The 20,984-nt window shown below is 39.6% G+C and overlaps 3 protein-coding genes across 3 annotated transcripts in view; 1 reads left to right on the top strand and 2 right to left on the bottom strand.

Annotated features, from left to right (window-relative positions):
- slc50a1 (solute carrier family 50 member 1) overlaps positions 1-20,984 on the bottom strand; it is a 390,175-nt gene that overhangs the window by 295,098 nt on the left and 74,093 nt on the right. The window lies entirely within an intron of this gene.
- tuft1a (tuftelin 1a) lies at positions 4,206-16,241 on the top strand. The gene is made up of 12 exons (XM_062422503.1): positions 4,206-4,434; positions 10,859-10,939; positions 12,006-12,107; positions 12,216-12,302; positions 12,577-12,627; positions 12,767-12,853; positions 13,595-13,705; positions 13,803-14,026; positions 14,163-14,268; positions 14,370-14,453; positions 14,804-14,898; positions 15,064-16,241. The coding sequence occupies exons 1-12, from the start codon at positions 4,375-4,377 to the stop codon at positions 15,134-15,136; spliced, it is 1,161 nt and encodes a 386-aa protein (XP_062278487.1). The 5' UTR covers positions 4,206-4,374; the 3' UTR covers positions 15,137-16,241.
- c7h1orf43 (chromosome 7 C1orf43 homolog) lies at positions 16,467-20,233 on the bottom strand. Its single transcript, XM_062422413.1, has 7 exons — positions 19,978-20,233; positions 18,743-18,844; positions 18,534-18,642; positions 18,385-18,438; positions 18,114-18,280; positions 17,644-17,702; positions 16,467-17,520 (listed from the first exon to the last, which is right to left on the bottom strand). Exons 1-7 carry the CDS (start codon positions 20,035-20,037, stop codon positions 17,301-17,303), a joined length of 771 nt encoding a protein of 256 aa, XP_062278397.1. The 5' UTR covers positions 20,038-20,233; the 3' UTR covers positions 16,467-17,300.

Here is a 20,984-nt window from a genome sequence, read left to right as displayed (position 1 = left end):
TAACTATTTCCTGTGAAAAAGGTCTATAAACCACCTAGCTTTTTCTTTATTTACACACAGGGTGCATACAATTCTGTTTTTTGTGACACTCTGGCAAGCGTAGTATTCTCTTAACTGCGAGGAGTGGAGATACAGCAGGCCTACCAATGCAAGACTATCCGTCCTGTGCGAACCCTTTGGAAAATAAAGCAGCACATGTTTCATAACTATACTGTTATGTTTGCATCAGCTGTTAAATTAGAGAAACAGAGCGTGTGCCAAAATGCCATTCACTGAACCTGCAACTGCACGATTAGGTGCCTGTGTTGTTGTTGTTTTGCGTTCTTATCTCTTGTGGCAGAATTGTTTTTGTTCATCATACCTGATAGGCATTGTGCACAGGAAAAAATCACCCAGGCTGATGTGACGATACACTGCTGTATGTTTTTCCATTTGGGGACATGTTAACACATTCACACCCAGCTGGATTGTTCAGGCCTCTATTTGTCATATTTAGTTGTGAATTCAGGAACATTATTACATGTTAAAGGAAAACAGGAGAGTAAGTAACAGCTCAGCTACACCCCTTTATACATTTCCGAAAAATAAATGATATCTCTTTGTTGAAGCTCAAATTGTACAAACAGGATAACGCTGTGATGCAGGCTGTTCCAGGTAGCAGACATCAGCATCTACATGGTTCAGTAACTTAGGTTAGGTTAGGTTACTTTATTGATCTCCTTGTGATGGATGGCTTGCTGCTGCCAGGAGCACCGCAGGGTGAGGCACATCAGGAATGTAGGAATGTACTACTAAGAACTGCAAAACAGGTTCAGAGGAACTGCTACAGAACTAAAAATATAAAATGTGATATCACAAGATAACCCTGCTTGCAACACAGAAACTGTTCCAAAAGCTTTTTGGATATCAGCAAAAATCTCTTTACCGTAATGGGAATAAAAAATATTTTTCATCACTTCAGGCGTTTGTTTTTTCCTTCATTTTAAAAAGAGATGAAAATCTGCACCCTGGAGGGACACTTCACCAGGCCCTTTGGTTATTTATGTGTTTACATCCTATTTGGTATGTTGGCACTCATAACCCGACTGTGCTTGACTATTTTGAGACACCTCAGTGGCGTCTGTGCCTCAGAGGTGTCTGTGTTTCTCGCTGATTTTGACAAACTTACTCAAACTCCTATTGTGCTATTGATCTACAAAAGACCTGAAAAAGCCCTCTTCCCTTCCTGGTTGCCGGGAATTGAGCTTTAAAATCTTTACTCTGAACCCATTTTTTTTGGCATGAAGTCACACCTTTAATATTTACTGTAGAACCTGCTGCAGTTTACATGATACTGCACCACCCATCCAGTGCAACCAAACCTGTACAGTGCCAGCATATACTGTGCAGTACCTGTTTTGTTAGTCTGTAAATGATGACAGAACATACTTTCCATGGGTGGGATTGGGTTTCCATATCATTACAGCTTTCCAGGTGCAAATTCAAACCTGAGGGCCGATTTGTAAAGCGCTGGGTGTGTTGTGTTTTGAAATAGTGGCATGTGTCTGTGTGTGTGTGCAATTACATATGTTGTTTTGGAGGAATGCAGCCCTGCATGTGGAAATACAAGTCTTTTTAGGCTTGGATACAACAGTTCAAAATCAATATGTGTTTCTAACTGTTCTGTTTTCATTAAGATACAACAAAGGAAAAAAGCAGGGAGTGGACTGTAACCTTTTCATACGCCAGTGCTATAAATATCCATCCAGCTATCAAGTTGAGAGGACATGACCTCAGCTTTCTCAATAGTAGTTACAGCCCTGATGATAATGAAGGAGTAGAAAAAAGGGTGGTTAACCATAATGTGCTGTTTTTAGTCTTGGCTTATGCTGTCATCATTGTTTTCATGAACGAATCATCAATGTATCACCTCACAGTGACTCTGTGTCATTCCAGTGCACTTTTAAACCCTCTGCACCCGAATGTGACCTTACTTTGTGTACTCCTGTTTTATTAGACAGTGTTCTGAGCTCTTTTTCATTTGGTTGCATCTTTAACGAGTGTGAATAGCAGAACTCTGAGTCACTCCATAGTCTCAGACGTGTATGTATGTAAGCATACACAGTTATCATAACTGTCTGATCTCTGGATCAGTTTGTCTGAGTCCGGTCGACTTTGTGATGTAAACACATAATTATGGCCTATATCATTGTGTCATACCTGAGACACATAATGAAGATTTAGGTGTGTTTGTTGATGCTCTGGTGTGTATGTGGGAGAGCTTCATTCCAACTGATAAATCAGCCATTATAAAGAAACACCCACTCTGATAAAAGTATATTCCTGGTTTGCAGTCTGTTGTAATAAAGTGGTATCTGAAAACATTTTCTTACTAAAAACTTCACCTTTTAAATATGTTGATTGCCTGATGAATGTGAGTTTCCCCCCCCCATACATGTATCTGTTTGTGTGTGTTGTTTCTGTGGCTGTTTCAGATACAATAAGTATCATCCCTTGTATGCCACAGTGAGCTGTTGTTTACTTCTCAACAGCCATTAATGCCATTAAAGTCTTTATCCAATTTGAGGTCTGTGCCGGCCTAGTTCAGCTGCTGCTGGAATCAGCTGAATGCCAGCGGGGAAACGCATTCTGTTACTTTTGCTTGGTCATCTTGTTCCTTTTGTGTGACTGCAGTCAACTCAGGAAAAATGTGCTCATATGTGCAATGAATTACTGTTGAAAAACAGTCATAAATCTGGTTCATTCAGTATGGTTTAGCTTATGTACTACATATTTTACATGCTGTCAACAGTTTTTATATTTCTATACTTATATGTCTCCCTACATTCCAGTATCAATTGGTTCCTATTCATTTTCACATGACATAAAAAAAACTATAGCCAAATTTTTGGTTTGTGATTTTGGACTTTATTAAAAAAATAGATTTGGTCTCAAATGTCACAATCAGCAAGTCTGCATTTATTTTTGTCAAAGTTGCATTGTCCTTTTGTGGTGATATAGTTACAAGTACAGACGGAATTTAAATATCTTTGTGGTATTAACCACACAACAATAAGGCACAAAACAAAGAGTAGCATGGTGTTCATTGTGGGAGATTATCTCAAGCAGGCGCCAAGTCTCTGCAAAGTCATTTTAATATTGTACAGCCTGCTTTAAACTTCAGAAAAAGTACTCAGATACATTACAGAATGCTGTGAAAGATGGTGAGCGGTAATGTAAAATTTAATATTTGTGATTTGCTGATATCAGGATCAATTGAATATAAATCAATGTATAATTAATCAAACCTTTTAAGTATGTTGCTGAAAAAGGCCACTATATGCTGAAAAAACACTTTTAAAGAGGGCTTTAAATCACTGAATTGAGTCCTGTAGGTCAACTTTGACCTAATTTAAAAGAAAATATTTTATCAGATGAGGGACCCTGGAACCATTTTTTTATTATATGGGGGTCCGTGCTCTAATTTGTATCAGTTTGGGGGATCTTGTAAAAAGGACCACTGGTTTAAAGGACCAGTGTGAGGGATTTGTTGGCATCCAGCTTCGAAGTTGCAGTTTGAAACCAAGTGTGTAGGAGAACCTATGGTGGCTGCAAAACTCAAGAAAAATGTTTAAGGCTGTCTCTAAAGCCAGTGCTTGATTTGTCAATTCTGGGTTACTGTAGAAACATCGCGGTGCAACATGGCAGGCTCAGTGGAAAAGGACCTCGTCTCTATGTAAATATAAAAGGGCTCATTTTACTGTAAGTTAACAAAAACACAACAATTCTTATTTTCAGGTGATTATACACTAATTTAAACATATTCATGAATATTATATTCAATTTCCGCCTTGTTATTTAAAGTCTCAGATAAGTTTATTTTCCACTCCTGTTATATGTTGTACAGTTGATAAACAGACTAGGTGTGAGCATATGAGTGAGGGATCATTATTATTTCCTGAAGTAATAGTCAGGTGTTACAATTAAACGTTTATGGAGGCTATTGTTTCATAAGTCACCGGACTACAGGCAGCAGGTGGTAGGGGACTAACCCTCCCAGCACAAATATTCCCTGTTTCCACAGTTCCCTATTTGGCTGTTTCGGTCGGGTTGTGGGCGGGCTGGCGTGGCTCACTCCCACAGTGACGACATGAGAAAAGTTCTTACAGGCTGCCGAGAGGAAACGAAAGCAGATCACACATTAACATACACACACACACCCGGTCAGAGGACTGAAAACAGCAGCTGCTACTGTGGACAAGCCGCAGACACACACATACACACACACCGACAACTTCTTCTAGCAGAGAAAGGAAGCTTTATATATCGCCCCTCTCATTTATTTATTTATTTATTTGTTTGTGGAGTATTTATCATTCTATCAGTGTCGAAAAGATGAACGGAGGGACGAGAAGTCTGTGCACTGTTGAGAACATCAGATATCAAGATAATGGGGTAAGTCACTTACTTCTTCAAATAATGTAATTACAGGATGTATTCCCCTTTTTTAAAATTTCATTTTAAGTAAATGTAATTGTGTTTGTTTGTGTTTATTTCCTTTTTGAGCGGGCGCATTATGGGAAGCATAAGCAATGAATGGATCAATAAATTAGCCTACTAAATTAAAACCTCTACTTTTCTCCCACTTTTTGCTTAAGTTTGGGATCTGTCCTTTTTCAGTTATTGTTTTTCTTTTCTTTACTGCTCAGTTTTGTGGACTATTTAGAGGCTCTGTGTGATTTTGTGACTCTTTCATAGATATTTTGGCTGAGTGGCTTCATCTGCTCTAAGTGACTATTAATACTCTGTTCTAAGTCATTAAAGTATTATCCCCTAACACCCCCAAAGACCCACTACTCACATATAGCCTGCTGTAGATGTAGAGACAGAAGCTCAGTGTTAATTTAGTCCAAATAACATCTGTGCCTGTCACAGGTGCCTTCTGCTCACATCATTTAAGGGCTTAAGGTTGCAGTTGTGACAGACAGTGAAGGCAGCTCTGCTAACCTAAAGCTTTGCTGGTGCAGTATGAGCACCACCTGTGCATGTGAAGTTGTTTAAAACAGGATTAAACGGCACTCTTCTTCTATTTGTGTGCTTGCTTTGCTGCCTGATACTTCTAAATGAGTGATCAGCAGCTGTCAATGTCACGCATCCATGCTTTGTCCTCTGTCTTTGGCAGTAATGGTTCAATCATTTACCTCGCCTGGAAAAGCAAACCTGCATTGTGGTTTATGAGGTTTCGGAGCAACTTGACACTTTCACCTATTAGCTACCTCCTGCTGAGCTCAATACCAGAAGCAGACAGCAGACAGATCCACAGAGCTCATATTAGGTGATATTCACTAACAGGGACAACACTCTCAGCCAGGATCTGACCAATTATGATTATAATAGCTTCAAATACCAGTGCAGAATTTGAAAGCCTGATTGTACATCTGTGTCAATGCTAAAGGTCTAGACTTAAATATCAGTGAGTGTTGTGTAAGTATTTAACTGCTAGGAAGGGTGTACAAAGGGCAGGACCACTCACACCTAATAAACTGATTAATTGTGTTGAGGAATGTGCTGTGAAGCAATATATGAAAGTCCATATTTATTCAGCCTTTTGCTCAAGATGTATTACATATATTACATTTTAACATGCAGCTGATACCACATTTGCATCAGCTTCATACAGAACACAAATTTGTCTTTATCAAAGACGAATCCCATAGTCAAATAGTTATTCACCTACAGTATTTGCATATCTGATATGGATATTCAGGTCTAAATAAAGCATCCATACTATTTCACTTCTAAATGACTGTGTGTTTGAAAGATAATATACAAAAACAGCCATACTGTTTATCAGGGATATGTCTGTGAGGGTACATGAGGAGGAGGGATGTGCCTGATGTAGCATTGAAAGGTCTTCAGTGTTGTTTTGTTAAAAGGTTTACTGGAACTGAGATTATATGATCTGAGATAAAAGAGAAGGGACAACAGGCCCTGAATTTGAAACAAAATAATCAACAAAGTTTCCAAATGTAACCATTTTTTTCATAAAAATGATTTGAAACATGTGGTACAGTTTCTCGTAAACTACTGACACAATATACCGAAACTATTTTCCTCTCCTCGTAGGCACTTTTTAAATAATGCAACAATTATCCCTCCAGACATTTGGTTTCTCTGCGTTGTGTGACTTCACACATTCCCTCCATCTTTCCTCATCCTCAGTCAGGAGTGTCTGACATCATTGACTGGGAATGAGCCAAACATGACAGATTAATAGATCTATGTTGAGGGGCACACCTGCTTCACACGCAACAGAAAAATGTAGACAGTAGAACACAACTCAGTGAGGGAAGTCATCGATTAGTACAAGTCCGTCTGGCTTCACAATCATAGACTGTTTTCTTGGACTTGCTACTTACGGTCATGGTTCACCTGGTCAGGTATTCACACGCAATCCACCAAACACTGAACTTCACACCCCAGCTCAACTAAGTTTATTTAACCTTTTAGTTTGCACACACTGTTGACTGACTGAAGACCCAGACCTGTCAGTCATAAATCATGTCAATATCCTGAGTACTACAACTGAGCTGAGTGACATGAGCCATTAGATGTTTAAGGATTTAATCAAGAGAGGACATACTTTAAACTAGGGCTGCACGTTTCACTATTTGATTACCGATTAATCTGCTCTTTTTTCATTATTTGATTATTCATTTAGTTTATGATATGTCAAAAAATAGTGAAAAATGTCCCATAGCCCAAAGGGACATATTCAAATGACTTTCTTTTTCCAGTTAACAGTCTACAAGCCAAAGGTATTTAATTTATTATTATATAATATGATGTATAAAATATTTTTAGCATCGTTTCATGAAAAATGACTAAAATGATTATCAAAATAGTTGCCATTTGTTTTTCTTTCTCAATAACTAATAGCTCTATCTAAAACTCACCAGTACCTGCATAGGATGGACATTCAACCTCTTGATCAGACTTGTTAAGTACCGACCAAAATGTGCCCAAAAGATCGAGTCAAAACTTGACATCGAATGTGTTCTTTGGCCTCAGTTCCACAATTCTTGTTTAATCATTCTTCAAACAAATATTTCCACGTCTTAGTAACAACTTTGCTGAGTTAAAACTGTATTTTGCTACAGCAAACTTCCTGCTCATCTGTTTGTGTTAAGACAACATTAAACATGGACACACAGAGGAGTTTGGCAGGTTATGTTAATGATGACAAAGGATTTTTAGAGAAAAACAAATGTACCTTGTTCCTTATATATGTGAAGTATTGAAGGAAATATCATTTTGGGAGCAGTTTTGACACATCTGAAGCGATACCTGCAGTCCGAGCACCTGTGTTGTCAGCTCTCATCTGTCGGATCAGGACCTCGCCGGCAGAAGGTTTATGATGCAAGTGGGATAAAAGATAGTAGTGACAATTGTGCAGCAGGTGGGAAAGCAGAACAGATGGAGAGGGATGGAGTGATTTAATGGATTGTGAAGTGCAATCACACACTCACACATACTTGAAGAATCACTTGTGGTAAGCACCTGGAGGCACGAGAGGATGATTTACTATCACAACCAGTTCAGAGATCAGAACACTTTTATATAAGATGTGTGGTTTTATATATCATGCAGAGCTATATACAGGGTTATATAACACATACAGGGATATCTGTACTTTTGCCCCAGATTTTTTCTGTTTATCAGCAGCATTCCCGGTTAGGTAGTGGCCCCCTCAGCTAATTTAACCCAGATGATTTACAGGCCTCTTGATGCCAAAGTCCAAAACAAAAGCATCTTCCTACCCTTTAAGCCCTTCAGCCCGGCTATACACTGTGATCTTTTGTGCCCATTGTCGGTGCATCCAGCAGTGTGGCCGCTGTGTGTGCTTAGTTTCAGATATCTGCCTTGTTATAAAGGTGGTGTGTACTTTGTGTGCTGTGTATGCGTGTTTGTGTGTATTTTCCTGTGTGTGAATGGCTGTGTACGTGTGCGTGCATGCGTCACCATCCATGATGGTCCCTTTGTTTGTGTTCCCGGGAAAGTCTAGTATTACAGGTTATCTTTGAAGGTGGTATAGACGGTATTTGTGTGTGTGGATATGAAAGAGAACATAGACAGAGAGACTAGTGTAAATGGTTGATGGCAGAGTGAGGATTAACAGAGTCTTTGGTTGTCCACGAAGGACCCGAGAAATTGTATAATGATGGATTCCTTCTTAACAACTCTCCCACTGTTCCCCTTTCTCTCCCCCTCTTCTCTTTTCCTCCCCCTAATCACTGTGCCCTATTCGAGCTTTCAGGTGTAATATGAGAGGAAAGAATGTAGAAGAAGTGAGGGATTTTTTTGCTTTCATTTTCCCTCACTTTTGTTTGTTGGAGTTAAACCCCTACCCCCATCTGTTATTTCCTCTGCAGACTTGTATTGTTCTTGTTACTTTTTTCTGATCTCTGCTTGCTTTTTCAGGCTCATGGCCCCCTCTACTTTTTCTTCCATTACTGTACTTCCTCAGCAGATAAGCAGCTAATAATAAAGACCTCCTGTATGCTACAGAACACAGCTTTTCTTTTATAACTGCTCACCGCTTTTTATCATGGTATTACACAATCCAGGTCATTTCCTCTGTCTGTCTAACATCAATGCAAGGGCACTCTGCATAGACGCCACAGTAGAAATGCCTTTATTCACTTTCAATGCCATTCTTGAGCTGCTAAAACAATCAATCATAAAAATTCAGTCTTGTTGTTTTAAGCAGCAGTTGACAAATCACTTTAAGGTCCCTTTAGCAGCTCTTCTGCAGCTTTTGACCAGTTCACCTGATTGTAGATGTTAAATTTTCTTTTTTTCTGAGCACATCTTATCCATGTTGGTGAAATTGTTGAGCTTTTTTTAAAATCTCAATAAAACTCAGGATAAATGGAAATTTAACCATCTACAATTCTATGACAACTGGGACTCTGCTGATGAAGATCAAGAGTACGGCTGCAATTCATGATTATTTTCATTATCGATTAATCTGCAGATTACTTTCTCAATTAATCAAGTAATCATCTGGTCTATGAAACGCCAAAAAACTGTGCAAAATGTCTGTCACAGTTTCCCAGAAGCCTCAAATTGTCTAGTCTAAAACCCCCACTATATTGAATTTATTAATAATGATATAAATGATCACAACAATAAAAAATGATTATACATTTCATTTGTAACGCACTTAACATTTGAAGCAGCAGATCCTCACAAGTGCCCAGCTGAAACTGAGGAATGTTTGTCATTTTTACTTTAAAAAAGACTAAAACAATTAATACATTTTCAGCATAGTTGCAGATCAGTTTTCTGTTGATCGAATGATCTGTCATTGGACAAAGTGTTGCAGCTCTAATCAAGAGATATAGTTGAAACTCCATAACAACTATTAAATGGACCTTGACGTGACATTGTCCTATCAGCTGCCAAAACAGAGCGTGCAAGGTAGCATACCATAGCTGGTCCTTTTGTCCTGCAAAGGAAACCAATGAAACCGAATAATGAGGTATGATAGGATAAATAACAAATTAATATACACACACACCCAGTCGCACGTACGCCATAGTCTCATAGAGAAATGCACGCACACATGTTTGTAATGATCAGTGAAAGAACTGACATTAGTCAAATTCCACACATACTCTGTTACCCTCCACCAGACTCATTACTTATTAACCAATTAAACCAATATAATATATCACCAGTGAATCTGATGATGTGTGCTCTTCAGTTATGTAATTGGTTGCATGTGTGTGTTTGTAAGTGTTTGCCAGGTTTAACCACAGAAGAACATTGCAACCATATCTTCTTTTCCTGTTCCATGTCTCAGAGTTGACATAAATTTAGATGCTGGGAAAACATCGTACCTAAAATTTCACGTAAAATAAACAGAACGGAACAAGATGTTTTGCTTGGAATGAGTTATATAATGACTTTGACCTCCTCCCTCACATCCGCATACTTATAGTTGCACGCGCACACAGACACACACAGACACACACAGACACACACACACACACACACACACACACACAGACACACACACACAGACACACACACACACACACACACACTGGATATCAATTATAAGGGGCTTCCCTGAGCTGCAGGACACACACCCACATCCTGGCCGAGACCAGTTAAAGGGAGTTCTCTCCTGAGTCTAAAAGAAAACTGGAAAGGGGCACAATGTCCATGGCTTGATTCCCAGCCAGGAGACCCCTGTTACATGCCACATCCCCCTTTTTTCCCTTGTTTCCTGTCTTGCTATACCAACTCTAAAATAAGAAAAGGCAAAATTCCAAAATTATAATCTCTCAAAAAAAAGAAAAGAAAGAAAACTTTGTGTGTTGTGTTTTCTCGGGTGTTGCATCTGTGCATTGTTTTGTCTCTGGCTTACTCCCTCTCATATTGTTAGCATGCCAGAGAGTTTATGGCTACTGTGGGATTTTGTTGCCATGGAAATGTTCCGTCTAGCTTGACATTACATTTTCTGCCCCCCTTTCCCAGAAATCCAGCTCCTGCTTCCAATTGGCTCTGGGCGTTTGGAGAGTTTCCGCCTAAGTCCCTATGACGTCCATAGCACACAATTTAAATCAAACAATCTGTCTCTGTCCAGCTGTGAAAAACTTTTGCTTTCTCTCTGACGCCTGTACCCCTCTCTTCTTACTGAATACGGCCCCTCTCTCCCTCCTTTTCTGTCTCGTTCAGTGACTATGACTCAGTCTCTCCTCCTCTTTTTTTTCTCCACCTCAAAATAGTGCTCAATCAGTCTCTCCATCACATAACGGTCTCTTTGTGGATTCATTTCATCTTCTCCCTTCTTGATCGCCTTTTTCAGGAGGGGTGTAGGCGACTGCGGCTCACACTGCACGACCAGCACCAGGCAGTGCGGAGCCCAGAGCAGAAGCACAGGGACAAGGTAAGAAATTCCTGCACCTCATAACTTAGCCTACAGTCTGGACTGTAACACCAGAAGAGTCAACATTACAAGAGCACGGAAAAGCAATGGAAAGTAGTATGAAATGACATTAATCATTTTTAGTTTTACGTATGTGATTTGGATACTACTTGGATACATCCTACTTACTTGGATGCGTCAGTCAAGTTGTGCTATAATCTATTTTAGATACCATGCTGCAACATTTAAATATTTTTTTTATGTATACATTGGTCATATTTGTTGTAAGACATGAGGGAGATTGAGCTGCGATTTCTATATTATTTTCACAGTATTTTCTTTAGCAGTGAAGTTGCTGTTGTTCCTTATTTGGATATGAAAGTTCAGACAGTTAATCATCTGAATGATCCTAAAGAATTTGCTCTGCTCAGAACTAGCATATATACATCACACCGTGTTCCTACACACAAATTGTACAGAGACACAAACAACATGTAAACATGCCAGAGCTGCCATCAGCTTTTCATTAGTGTGGTTCCCACACAAGGTTGCAGAAAACTTCTCAAGATAACCATTGTTCTACCAAAACCAGTGCCAAAGTCTTATGAGTTACATAACATCTCCCCACCTTCTTCTGCATATCCCTCCCTCTTTCTCTGTTTATGGTTTTAACCAAGTCTGTTCACCATCTCCAAAGAAGCATGCAATATTTACAGGAGAGTTTAGATCTCCTTAGTGATTATGGTTAAATGTTTTTGCCTCCTGATTATAGAGCCCCATAGTCAGTCACACGCATATGAGAATAATTTGCTCGGGACACGACTGAAAAAAGCAGATAATTGTAGATGCATTCTGTTACACTCGACGCTTTAAGTTTTAAACTCCTGACTGCAATTCATTGGTGCTCTTCTAAATATGCGTTAGCAATATTGAATACAAATCTTCTCCGACTCGTCCTCTGGTGTTAGCAAAGCACAATGACGTAGTTCATGTTCACATTTGCTTTTGATGTGTGTAAATGTATCACACACATCCGCCCGTGATCATGCAACACTGTTAACTCCTCTGCTCTCTCTCATCTCTCCAGCCAATTGGACGTGCGTTTGCACTTGTGCAGCCGGCCAGTGACAGGACAGCTCTGACTCAGGAGCCGGTCAAATCTACAGAGGAGCAGGTGGAGGTCATCAAGGTGGGTGTGGCACTTTAATGTTTTTTTTTTTAAAACAGGACATGTATGACTATATTATTTTTATGGTCTCTTTGGAGTTTAACACCCATGTGTCCCTCTCTGTTATAGGTGTATCTAGAAGCCCGCAGACAAGAGCAGCAGAAACATCAGCAGAGCCTGAAGATGCTATCAGATGAAGTTTCACAGATACAGGAGGTCAGTGTCTGGACAAAATCTAACTTTTGACTGTCTCAAACAAACACACTTGAACTCTTCAGTGTCTCAACCCTGTCTCCTGGATTATGTAAGATTTTGTATGTTTGCGTCATGCAAATTCCTCCTGGCTCTCGCGCTCCTCTCTCATTCTACCTCTGCTGATGATGAATGTCTTGTGTTGATCAATTGAAAGACACACCTACTAAAACACACACATGGTGACATTTAAAAAAATTATATCAGTAACTCACCATTATGTTTGTATTTCACACAGGTGAGGTATTGCCTGAAGACACTGAGGGAGCAAATGGCAGCCAAAAACAAGGTAGGTCTATTTTGAGCAGTTTTTTTCTGCTCTTGCTATTGTTAAAATTACATCCTGTGTGCTTAATGGTATTTCCGCCACATTTCTCATCCACATTTTTCACTCTTTCCTTGCTCATTTCCTTCTTTTCTCTCTCCAGCCACACACAAACGGGTGGAGGGTCAGCGCTCCGTTCAGAAAGAGCAGCTCGTCTGCCCCCAAGGGAGGAGCTAAAGCTGACGTACAGGTGAGCCGCCTCTCACGTGAACAACCTCTATTCAAGGTTGCATGTATACGGTATTTGTACAGCAGAGCAATGCAAAAAATCAAACCTTGCAGCCATTTATTTGTGGACATTGTGTGCCAGTGTGATGCCTGTAAAGTGATCTCTTGACACTCAACCCCAGAGGCACACAGGGAAAGCAGGTGAAAAGTTAAACAGGGAGACAAACAGATATGTGATATAGGGTAAAAGAAAGGATTCAAAAGGCAGCCAGAGTAAATCCGCACCCCAGGGTGTATGAAAACATGCGAGGGAGCTTTTCCAGCACACACTGTTCCTCTGCCTGCATCTGTTATTGTATTCAGGCCCTCCTTATTGTTCCCAGCATTCCACAGATGCTTCATCCTTTCATAGTTGTGTTGCTGTCTTTGAGCCACGCACTTTTTGCATGTCAGTAATGTTTTGTGCTAACACAACAGCGCTGACACCAGTGTGTTTTGGTTTAATTGTTTTGGCACCAATTATAGCCTTCATCTGTGAGTCACACTACAGCTTACTCACAAAAGCGTTGCAGAAATAGGAGAGAAATGCTGGTCATGATCCAACCGCTCCAGTGACGCACATTGCTACGCCTGTTTTCTTTACGACGGCCAAACCCACTGAGCTTGCTTTGCTCACTCCTCTGCCTAAACATGATTTTACATTACATCATTATTAAAATATGAATCTGTCTGCAAATCTAACCATTTATTCTTTATCTATCAGGAAGCAGAGGATGAAGCAGAGAGAACCAAACTGAGAGAAGTCAGTAAGCGCTTATATGCACAGCTCCAAGAAACAGAGAAGAAACACCAAGAGGAAAAGGACAGGCTGCAGGTAACACAGACATGGAGCTTGTTTTTACATTCATTATGCATCGTTACAAATGATGTACTCAGCATTTCGGATGCACTAAACTCCCTGTCTCCTCCAGGCTGAAGGCAGCAGGCTGAGGGAGTGTCTGAGCGAACAGGAGGAGAAGTTGAAGAACACAGAAGAAGCTAATGAGAAGAAAGACAAGCGCCTTGAAGAGCTCCAGAGGCTGCTGGGAGGGATGGAGCAGGAGAGCTCCACCCTGCGGGAGGCCATTCGCAGCCGCGAGGAGGAACTACGAGAACTACGCAAGATCAGAGAGGAAGGCCCCAAAGGAGAGCAGAGGTCAGCTAACACACACACACACACACACACACACACACACACACACACACACACACACAAAAACAGACAAAAGTATCCCATTGCAAACAATGACAATCCAACCACTAGCGGTTCTCATAACTGTATGTATTTTTAGGGCTGAGCAGTTGGAGAAGGAGGTGGCTATTCTCAAAGAAAAGATCCACCATCTGGACGACATGCTGAAATGCCAGCAGAGGAAAGTCAGACACATGATTGAACAGGTGAGACGCGCATGTGTGAGATTCTGCAGAGCAAACACATTGTCTCCATGTTTATATTTGTGCAGGCGTCAGTGTTTGACTGTGTGTTTGCTCGTCTTTAGCTCCAGAACTCTCGCATGGTGATTCAGGAGCGGGACCGCGTGATCAAAGAGCTGGAGGAGAAAGTGGCTTTCTTGGAGGCTGAGGTGAGGACCTTTTTTTATTGGCATTTTAGTGGAACTTCAAAAAGATGTCAGTAAGAAACAGGAATTGGAATAATGTCAAGTGTCCAGTAAACAAATTTAAATCACAAACTAGTATTTTAATATATATCTTGTAGAAGGGGAGTTCAGCACACAGTAAACGTAAGACATAACAAGGCCTCAGGTGGTGTCTTACCAGTGCCTTAGTGGGAGCCCAGTCCACAGCACTTCCACACGCTATGAGAGAGATACACAAGGACATGCTAACAAGGCCTAACACAGGTTAACAGAATACTGAAATGCATATGTATATAATGAATATTATTTCTCCACTACACTTCCTGTGTGTGCAGAACCGAGAGATGCATGACCAGATGGACTACTTCCTGGGAGGGCAGCGGTCAAATTCCTATCTTTCATCAGAGCGTAACCCCCAGATTGTCTACAGGTAACTTATTATACTCATAGTCTTCAGATTAGTACACAGATTCAAATTAGTACACTCACTGAATCACTCAAATATTTGCCTTATCTAGTTGTGCATCTTCATACAGTACATTTCATACTGTTGAATTGTTTTCATGTTGTTTCTCTCTCCTTATTTTCTCCTCAGTAAACCAATCAGGCCATCCAACTCTTCTAACAAACCCCTCCCTTTCATCAAAGTCATTGAGATCAAGTCATGAAGCGATTGTGCAGAGAACAGATAATTATCTGAGGGAAGATGTCAAAACCAACTAACTGCTTTGAATACAGACTGAAACCAATCACCATTTGGGATGAGTTTCTCAGCTTCACTTACACTGTGCATTTGCACCATGTACACTCTTGAAGGAAACTGTGCGATGTTTGTTGGCACACACACAGACACACAGACACACACACACACACACACACACACACACACACACACACACACACACACACACACACACACACACACACACACACACACACACACACACATTGTTTGGGCTTGTTGTGTGTCTGTGCATGTGCATTATGAATGACTGTGTGTCAGCTTTAATGTAGATACATTAAGCGTACCAATACAGCTGATGAGCATTTTAGGTCTTACATGTAAGTACATGCATATTGTATGCAGGTGTTTTTCTTGCCCTGCCCTGCCCTGTTTTGATTTCTTTTTTGACCTTTGAGTTTATGAAACATTTGAATCAAAACAGAACTGATGAGCAAAGTTCAGGATGGCAGGACTTTTGCCAATGAGATTTCATGTGGTAATGACGTCGTAAACTCCATATACAGTAATGTAGCATTAATACGGCTAACTGCACTTACATGATCCTGTGTCCTTGTACTCATTAGTCAATCTTTCATGACTTGAGTGAACGGTATAATGTTAACATGTAAATACTGACTGTAGCCTGTAAAAGTTACCTAAGTTCTGTCAATGGAGCTATTTTAAAAAATAATAATGTGTTTTTAAGCCCCAAACCACAATTGGGCACTTTATGAAAATGTGAGGAAGGGGTCTGCAGAAGGAAAAACAACATTGTGAGAGGCAGTGAAGATATTTGGCAACATAATTGCTTCATATAAATGTTGTTATTCTTCATATTTCCTGTAAAGCATTTCAGTTCCAGTTCACTGTGTTTTTGTACATAATGTTCATGAATGTGATTTGATGTTTTAATTTCTACCTAACAACTTTCTCCTTTGTATTTATTTATATTATATAAAAACCTCTAGACAGATGCGATAGAGGAGATTTTGTATGAAGTATATTCTAATCTGTTATGTGTTTGTGGTTCTCAGAATAAAATAATAAATCCCTGAAAATGAATTCACTGCTTCAATTTACCTTTGAGAACATTTACAGTTCCAGTCAGAACATTTGGACACACCTTCCCATTCATAGAAAATAAGAGGCCAAACTTTTGACTGGTATTGTAAGTGGATCACTAGGAGGGGGCGCCCTCTCCTGGACACTATGCACAGTACAAGTTGGTATATCACACTGACCCTGTATAAACACAACACTCTTCTGTCACAGTTTTATTTGAATGGCAACTTGTCCAGAAAGCACCTCAGAACAAAATTATTAGGCTCACTGGGAAAGTCTTATCACAAATGAAATAAGCAGTTCAGACATGTGGGGCCCAGTCTACTTCAAACAGAAAAGGAAGACAAAAGTCATAAAAGAGACTGCCCCCAATGCAATATCACTTTCAGGATACATTAATGAACTGGAATACTGTTAAATTACATTGCACTGAGAGGAGTGATTAAATTAAAAGAGCACCTAATCATCAAAATTCATTAAAGCAAGTATGGCTTCTGTAAAACATCAGGTTAAGGCAAAAAAAACAAAAAAACAACCAAAACATGCTGTTGAATTCACTGTAGCAAATGAACAGCAGAGACATATATACATGTAAACACAAGTGGCATTAACAGTGCTTTCTTTTAAAAGGAAGTGACAATTAACACTGGTAACTATTAGCACGTTTACATACAGTTGGTTAATTTTAACAAGTCTGCATAGGCCTTCACATTGTGCAATAAATACTGATTGTCTTATGCCATTGCATAGCCCCATAGCTGTGGTTTTATTTTGGTCAAATCAACCCTACTTACTCTAGTCCCTTATTATAGTCTACCCAAATATAGCACTCATGCTTGCAATAATACAGGATATATGGATAAGCTACACTTAAGAGCACTGTATCAGTAATCTGATATGCAATACACTGTAACCAGGCAATATGTTGAGAGTATAAAGGCAGTGTTCACTCTGTAACTATCTGGCAGTCGCCACTCATAGGCACTTTAATCACTGGCACTGCGACCTTCCCCTTGATCTTTCCCTTACGCGGACGTTACATATTTTCAGAGCGTACTGTCCAGAGTGTTGTAGTTGTCTTTGAAGTTCTTAAGCTCCAGAAAGTTTCTGGGCCGCTTGCTGCGCTGCTGTGCTGCAGATGTGAGGTAGGTGGTTTGGGTGGGGGATGAGGAGGAGCTTGCAGGCTCTGTGGTTGTGGTCAAGTCTTTTGCTGCAGACTGGTGGTACTGGTTCGGAGTGCTGCTGCTGCTACTTTGAGACTTCACACTGAAGGGACGAAGGGAGAAACAGATTGTTCCTGGTGCATAATTAACATTCCATGTTGGGATTAGCATAAAATAAAAGCTGTGAGGGATTAAGAGTCTCAAGGGAAAGGTGGTGTTTACTCACACAGAGGCCAGTTCAGTTAGAGCTTCCTGGTATTTTAGAAATTCTGCTTCACCAAAGGCCTACGGACATGAATGAGGACATTAGCATGGACATGCATGATACACAAAATTCACTCTTCAAAATCTGTCATCTGTCAACTTTTCATTCAGCTGCAATATACAATATACACCAGGTGGGGCTTAGTGGTAACAGAGCAAAATGATATATAACATTAACAATGTACAGTGGGTGACAATAGAGCCCACATTTGCCAAATCATGTGTTAGATAAGAAAGTGAGTCTTTATGGCATTTAATCTGATTTAAAATGTTCAAATAATATGTTTTATGTCTGTCACATGTATCTATCTGACTTTTCAAAGTTTTTAAATTCAGTTTCTTGTTATTAATTAAAATTATGTCGTGATGTGTTTGACAAGATGACGAATACAATTTTAAATGACTGTGTGTCTGTGGTAAACACACACTGACCTCTGCACCGTGACGTGCTTTATTGTACCCATCCAGCACGGTGTCAATGAGAGAGATTTGACTGTCTCTGGACAGGCAGTTAGAATTTCGCAACTGTAGAAGCCATGTCCGAAATCTTTTCCCCGTCACAGCAGTGGACGTTCCTCCCAGTTGACGGAAAGGGAGATCTATTGAAAGACAGTACTGGTATTACTGTGATAGTGTGGAGGGATTCATACTCTGTTGTGGCAAAACAAAACAAAACAGTGATTAAGGTCAGGATTAATGTTACCAGTCTCTCTGACGGCATCCAGTGCTCTCATCCTGTACAGGTAGTCACAGGAACCTGCAACATACACACAGACTCCTCCATGCACTGGCATAAAAACTACTTGTGTACCATAGATACTTTCAAGTTTGATGTATGTGTGTTTCTGTTACCAGACTGTTCTCTGTGATTTAGCCGGTCATCATCTGTAGACAGCAGACGAGGCTCAAAGTGGATTTTCTGAACCTGGCACAGTTTGGCTTCAATTTCTTGTCTCAGCTCCTACAGGACACACAAAAAAAACGTGGCTATCAATACAATAGCTAAGGAGCAACAAACTGTACAGGAGCACACTTCTGGTTCATGATGGTGTGAGTGTTACCTTAGGAGCATTGTGGCCAAGGGGAACATGTGGTCCTCTCCGAGATTTCATGGCAAATCGCATAATTTGTCTTTTCATAAAGATGAACAGCAAAACAAACACCTAGAGGAAAGTCAAATGTTAGATAACCCCTCCATTTGTTTGTTTTTACTTCATGAAAGCATAATGAACACGATGTCAGAAGATAATACAGAGCCAAATAATAAAATGAAAAAAAGAAAGAAAACAAAAAGAAATATATGAGTTACTAGTTACTACATAAATTTGCAATTCAACTGCTTTTGTATTATTTGAAGCAAAATCTGCTTCCTGTTAGACATTTTAAAATAGGGCTTACCTTTAAATTTGCTCTTATGAATATGGAACATGACCTGATAAGTATATCAAGCTAACAATACTCTTAGGTACCTTTTCATAATCATCTTTTGGTGTTTAAACCACAAAAAATGTAATTACCTATATGAATATATATATTTAAGTGTACAATCTGAAAAAATGACAGTAGTCAATATTCAGAAGAATGCAGAATAAAAATCCCTTTTGAAAAGTTTCAATATATTTAATGAAGATACTGTATTAATCTGAATAGAGGTGAAATGCTGATTTCGACTATATTTCATGTATTTCTCTTTTGTAAACACACCACAAACTTTATATGATTAACAATCATATAACAAACAGTAAGCTACACTAATATTGTAATACTGAAAACATGAAACATTAAATCACTATATAGTTAGATATAATGTCACATAATCTACACAGACTGCATAATTTTGACAATACTGCAAATTTGGTGATGATAAGCAGTTATGTTTTAATGATCTCAACTCAACTCAAATAAGGAGAAAAGTTTGCAAACACATGTTGCATTGATGTGTCGATGTGTCTTTTAATGAGCAATTGAGCTCTACACACCTTCCCTTATGCATTAGTTTTACACTTTATATGTAAAGTCTGCACTTTGTGTCTATGGATAAGAATATAGCGAAAACGTGTGGCTCCTTGAAATGAGAGTTTTGCACTTGTACTGAAACTGTGGAAATTGAGCCAAATGTCATGTGAAGTACTGAGTCGAGATCAGTTTATTTGATAGTGCCAGTTTATTAAGTCTTAAACTGACATTATTTTTAATGTCAGTTTAAGTATTTTTCGTCGTGAGTTTAGATTAAAACTTGATTCAGCTATAACACAGTTAGATCAAAATTACTGATATCAATGTCAAACAAACTCACCAGACTTCCGTAGGCCATAACAAGCACTACGTTGACGCTTGACAGGGAACCACTTCGCATTTTCACTCAAAAATTTCCCTTAACGCCAAATAACAACTTCAAAGTGCGTCCAGAGGGTTGATATTTTTAAGGCACACGGTTTCATTTAAGTAGTCGTTTTTAAAACATTAAGCTGACGTTAAACGAAAGACAAAAACGGAGAAGTTCAAAAGGAGTAAAGTGCTTTTTCACATTTCGCTGTCTCTAGTTTGTTGACTTCCGGGATAGTCACGTGACAGGTACGGGCAGAGGTGATGTCACGTCTGTGGCCTCTGGCGCCACCTACTGCTGAAAGTAACTTCACAGACTCACCCAGCAAAGACATAAACCAACATGAACAATAATGATGAAGAAACATAAATTTGAAGACTGTTTTCATTGAATGCTGTAATTTCCAGCTTAAACTGACACATAAATAAAAAGATACCAACAGGAAAATTGCTAAATTCCCCAATTTCTACACCTCTTTAGTGTAGCTTGACACGGAAATGCCTGCAGACTATTTATATCCACTGTGACCCACTGATTAAATACTGTAAACTATCATTTCTCACAACACTTGTGCTGTATCACATGCTGTGTCCTACATTCTAAGGAATGAATTTAAAGCGTGTGAGAAAGACATTTGCATCCATCCTGCAGAGACACTGGGGGCCATTCTTCTGTCAGGAACAAGGGTGGGTGTCTGTGGAGTCGTACTGTAGCTATTTACCCCCCACTGACAGACTTATCTTTGTCCTGAGATGACCATGGGACCCTGTGGCCTCTGTCTGTAGGGCTGGTCATTGATTGGATCATTAGTATCTTAAGACTTGGCCTAGAACCAATGTTTCTGACTCAGTCTATTCTGACTTTTGACAGAAGACTTTTTTCCCTCGCGTTGCAGCATGCTGATGTGGTAACCACAGTTTCCTCTGTCTCAACGGAAGAGACTAGCAGGTGCATGCACAAATGCACCAGTCAGAAGA

This window comes from Scomber scombrus, chromosome 7 (assembly GCF_963691925.1).
Source record: "Scomber scombrus chromosome 7, fScoSco1.1, whole genome shotgun sequence".
In the NCBI taxonomy this organism is placed as follows: domain Eukaryota; kingdom Metazoa; phylum Chordata; class Actinopteri; order Scombriformes; family Scombridae; genus Scomber; species Scomber scombrus.
This window is presented reverse-complemented; position numbering and strand designations above follow the sequence as displayed.

What these genes read in the sequence shown, in the direction of transcription:
- c7h1orf43 (XM_062422413.1), bottom strand. Translation starts at nt 20,037, where the DNA reads ATGCGAAGTGGTTCCCTGTCAAGCGTCAACGTAGTGCTTGTTATGGCC. An exon ending in GGATGCCGTCAGAGAGACTG is followed by an intron (nt 18,281 to 18,384) that starts GTAACATTAATC and finishes GTCTTTCAATAG; the next exon opens with ATCTCCCTTTCCGTCAACTG. An exon ending in AAGCACGTCACGGTGCAGAG is followed by an intron (nt 17,703 to 18,113) that starts GTCAGTGTGTGT and finishes TCATGTCCGTAG; the next exon opens with GCCTTTGGTGAAGCAGAATT.
- tuft1a (XM_062422503.1), top strand. Translation starts at nt 4,375, where the DNA reads ATGAACGGAGGGACGAGAAGTCTGTGCACTGTTGAGAACATCAGATAT. An exon ending in AAATGGCAGCCAAAAACAAG is followed by an intron (nt 12,628 to 12,766) that starts GTAGGTCTATTT and finishes TTCTCTCTCCAG; the next exon opens with CCACACACAAACGGGTGGAG. An exon ending in TGGCTTTCTTGGAGGCTGAG is followed by an intron (nt 14,454 to 14,803) that starts GTGAGGACCTTT and finishes CTGTGTGTGCAG; the next exon opens with AACCGAGAGATGCATGACCA.